At 47.3% G+C, this 3,844-nt stretch overlaps 1 protein-coding gene across 1 annotated transcript in view; it reads left to right on the forward strand.

Annotated features, from left to right (window-relative positions):
• Positions 1-231: 231 nt before the first annotated feature.
• Positions 232-3,844, forward strand: part of dcdc2b (doublecortin domain containing 2B) — a gene marked incomplete at its 5' end in the record, with an annotated part of 25,703 nt that continues 22,090 nt past the window's right edge. Inside the window, 2 exons of the mRNA XM_083633249.1 lie at positions 232-527; positions 1,256-1,307. Coding sequence (XP_083489375.1) covers positions 232-527; positions 1,256-1,307 — 348 coding nt within the window. The remainder of the gene's footprint in view (positions 528-1,255; positions 1,308-3,844) is intronic.

Raw genomic sequence — 3,844 nt, forward strand, 5'->3', positions numbered from 1 at the left:
GAAGTTTGACTTAAAGTCACATCTAAGTGTAGGACCAGGTCTATCCTTATGCAGCTGGCCCCAGAAGTGTGTGTATGTGCTGACCATGAGGCTACGCCGTGTGTGTGTGTGTGTGTAGTGTGTGTGTGTGTGTGTGTGTGTGTGTGTGTGTGTGACACTAACCAGCCTGCAGTGGTGACATTGTGTTTCCATGTTTCATTTGCTGTGTGTGGTGGGTGTGTGGACTCAGAGATGGCTGCCAGCAGTGGGACGTCCTCTGCAGCCGCCTCTCTCCTGCCTCCAGTGAAGAGCGTGGTGGTCTACAGGAACGGAGACCCCTTCTACTGCGGGAGGAGGTTCGTGGTCAACCAGCGACAGGTGGCCACTATGGATACCTTTCTAAATGAAGTGACGCAGAGCATCAGCGCTCCGCTGGCGGTCAGGAGCCTGTACACGCCCAGGCAGGGCCACAAGGTCTCAGAGCTGCAGGACCTCCAGACTGGAGGCCAGTACGTTGCTGCGGGCTTCGAGAGGTTCAAGAAACTGGAGTGAGTACAAGACACACTAAATGTTGGTAACTCATTTAGTTAAAAAAAAATTGGTAACTCGTTTAATACATTCTGATGTAGGCTACAGTTCCCATATGAGAAGAGCCTCTCTGCCTCCTAAAGTCAATGTTTTTGTGTTTTGATGTCCAGTATACTGCAGATTGAGGGAGGCCTGTGTTGAAACATGCGTCAAATTATGAAGTGTTGGGCGTCCGGGTAGTGTAGCGGTAGATTCCCTGCCTACCAACACGGGGGTCGCAGGTTCGCGCCCCCGTGTTACCTCCGGCTTGGTCGGGCGTCCGTACAGGCACGATTGGCTGTGTCTGCGGGTGGGAAGCTGGATTGAGGGTATGTGTCCTGATCGCTGCACTAGCGCCTCCTCTGGTCGGATCAGGGCGCCTGGTCGGGGCCAAAAGGAAAGGAACTGGTGGGAATGATAGCGTGATCCTCCCACATGCTATGTCCTGCCAGTGAAGCTCCCCGCTGTCAGGTGAAAAGAAGCGGCTGGCAACTGCGCATGTGTCGGAGGAAGCATGGTGCCAGCCCAGATCGGCAGAGGGTGGTGTAGTGACCGAGGCAGCATGGGGAAATTGGCCAAGTACAATTGGGGAGAAAATGGGGGGGGGGGGGGGGTCTGAAAAAATAATAATAATAAAAAAAAAAAGTCAAGCTAATCTCCTTTTCAAATGTTATTTTTGATCATATCTGTTTGTCGTTTTCACATGTAGTTACCTGAACACGGGACTGAAAAAGCAGCCAGTTGTCCGTGAAGGAACTCAGGTAGGCATGCACCCCCCCCCCCCCCCCCCCCCCCAACACACACACACACACACACACACACACACACATATGCTTTCAGTCCATAACTCATTAATCCTCGTCTAACCAGGAGGAATGCACCTCCCACAGCGCACCACTCATTGCAAGCTGTATCTGCACCATTTGAACCTCGTGCCAAGTCAAATATGAAAATGACTGTTTGTGTAGCTTAGAACAGGATTTTCCATTACAGAGACAAGTCCATATTTGCCTATATATTTACCAGCACATTATGCCTTTTGTTATGTTAGCATGTTAGCATTAGGTAGATTAGATTGACTGTGTGTGTCAGACCGCGGGCGCACTCTTTCAGTCCCATTGATGTCACCAGTTGTCATGTAACTTAGCAGAAATAATGGCCTAATGAGTGTGCTGTCCATCAGCTATTCACTTAGAGCACTCTTAAAGGGACAAATAACCAGTGTTGGGGATAACTAATTACAAAAGTAACATATTACATTACATTACATTATATAGCAGTAACTCAGTAATATAACTTATTACCAGTAGGATTTCAGTACCAGTTCTTTGTCAAGTAACACAAATTACTTTTTTTTTTATCAAAGCACATATTTAAATAAAGATACAATAATTTCCTAATCAAATTGTGTTTTTATGCAAATAACCACTATAGACGACAATAACAAAGGAAAAAGATAACATTTAGGGCTCTATCTTCCGACAGGCGCTATCCCCTAATAGTGTTTGCGCACCTGTTTGCGCGTGCCAATAAGGCAGGGAAGATAGCATTCCGCCTTGCGCCGTCCGCCAGGTGTTCTGCCGAGTTTTGCTCCCCCGCCAATCAGCAAAAAAAAGCATCCCCACCTCACGGGAGCATACTTGTAATCATTTATACAGAAATGTAACTGTTTCAAAGTGATATAATTGTCTGGTAGACGTGACCTCCCTGATTTCTAAGTTAAAACAGCCCCGAAATATGTTGGGGATGCAATTCTCGGCCGGGATGCGGAAACGTTCACGCCACGTGCAGGGCCGATTTTACACTTCATGGGCCCCTGGGCTATTCATCTCTGCAGGGCCCCCCCCGGGCGCCGCCGGAAAAAATTTTGAGTGTTTTTTTTTTAACCTTTTTTAGCCGTATTTAAAGGAATATCTCATTTTAAATCAACATTAGGATTATACTGTTGTGATGTCATTATTCAGTATCTTCTCCTTTTCTAAGCCCTAGGCCCTAAGCACGATAAATTCGGGAGCCCTCTCACAGGGTTCCATGTCGTTGTTCCGACCTCTCGCTGTTCCGACCTCCCCTCTCCCAGCCCCCATGCCTAAACCTAACCTCCCCCAGACCCTAACCCAAAACTTAACCTCTCCCACCCCCACGCCTAAACCTAACCTCCCCCAGACCCTAACCCAAAACCTAACCTCTCCCACCCCCCACGCCTAAACCTAAGGTCGGCATTGCGAGTGGTCGGCATAGCGGGTGGACACCCTCTCACAGTGGATGTTATTACTCTGCAAAAAAAATTGAATGGCGTCAGTAAAAAAAACATTTTTTGCGAAGACCCTGGACAGGGGGCCCAAAAAAAAACATCAAGGGTCCCCAAATTTTTTTTTTTTTTTTTTTTGGGCCCCTTGATGTCCCGGGCCCCGGGCTTCAGCCCGGGTAAGCCCGTTGGTAAAATCGGCCCTGGCCACGTGTAGCAAGCGCAAATTAGAGCCGTGTCAAAATAATCTGCGCCCCAAAATGCCTGCGCAAACGGGATTTGGGCGGTCTTAACTACCAAAATTATTCACAGGTGTGGCCAGGCAATGCTGGGCATTACGTCAATCAAAACCAATCAGATTCCCGTCTCGCAATGGTTGTTTGCGCGAGGCATGCAATATGCTGTAATTCTCTCCATGCGTAAGAGAGTTGCGCGCTGCTGACGATAGCATAATGCCATCTATCACCACATTTTAGCGCTGAAACGCCTGCTTTGGCTTGTGGCAGCCAAGGCCCAGTACAATTATCACAGGCATGCGCTTGTGTCCGCCCCCAATTTGCATTGCGCACGGCGTTAAACGAGCGCAAACGCTAAATTTAGCGCTTTTGGGAAGATACTGTAGAGCCCTTAGAATTTTGGACGGTTTACACTGACTTCAAGATGGTTTAATGGTTTATTGGTTTATTGGTTTATTTTTCGGGGTGGTTCCGGTCGCCGATGTCATTCTGCTACTGCAGTTAGTGAAACTGCTACTGCAGTTGGTGAAAGTAATGCAAAAGTAATGTAATAAGTAACAAGTTACTCTACACAGACAGTAATATTGTAAAGTATTACTTTCAAATGAAAGTAACTTGTAATATGTAGTATATTATATTTTATGAAAGTAACTTGCCCAGCACTGGGAAGAACAGTTAGATGTATAGCCACAAGTCAAGTGTCCAACAGCACAATACGTTGAAACCTTTCATAAAGGCAAATGATGTCTCTGAATGAACCAACCCGACCTTGCTGTCATGGGTCTATATTGAAGGGCAGGCAGCACATGGTGATGCT

The sequence above is a fragment of the Poromitra crassiceps genome (genome assembly GCF_964638095.1).
Source record: "Poromitra crassiceps genome assembly, chromosome: 3".
Classification (NCBI taxonomy): domain Eukaryota; kingdom Metazoa; phylum Chordata; class Actinopteri; order Beryciformes; family Melamphaidae; genus Poromitra; species Poromitra crassiceps.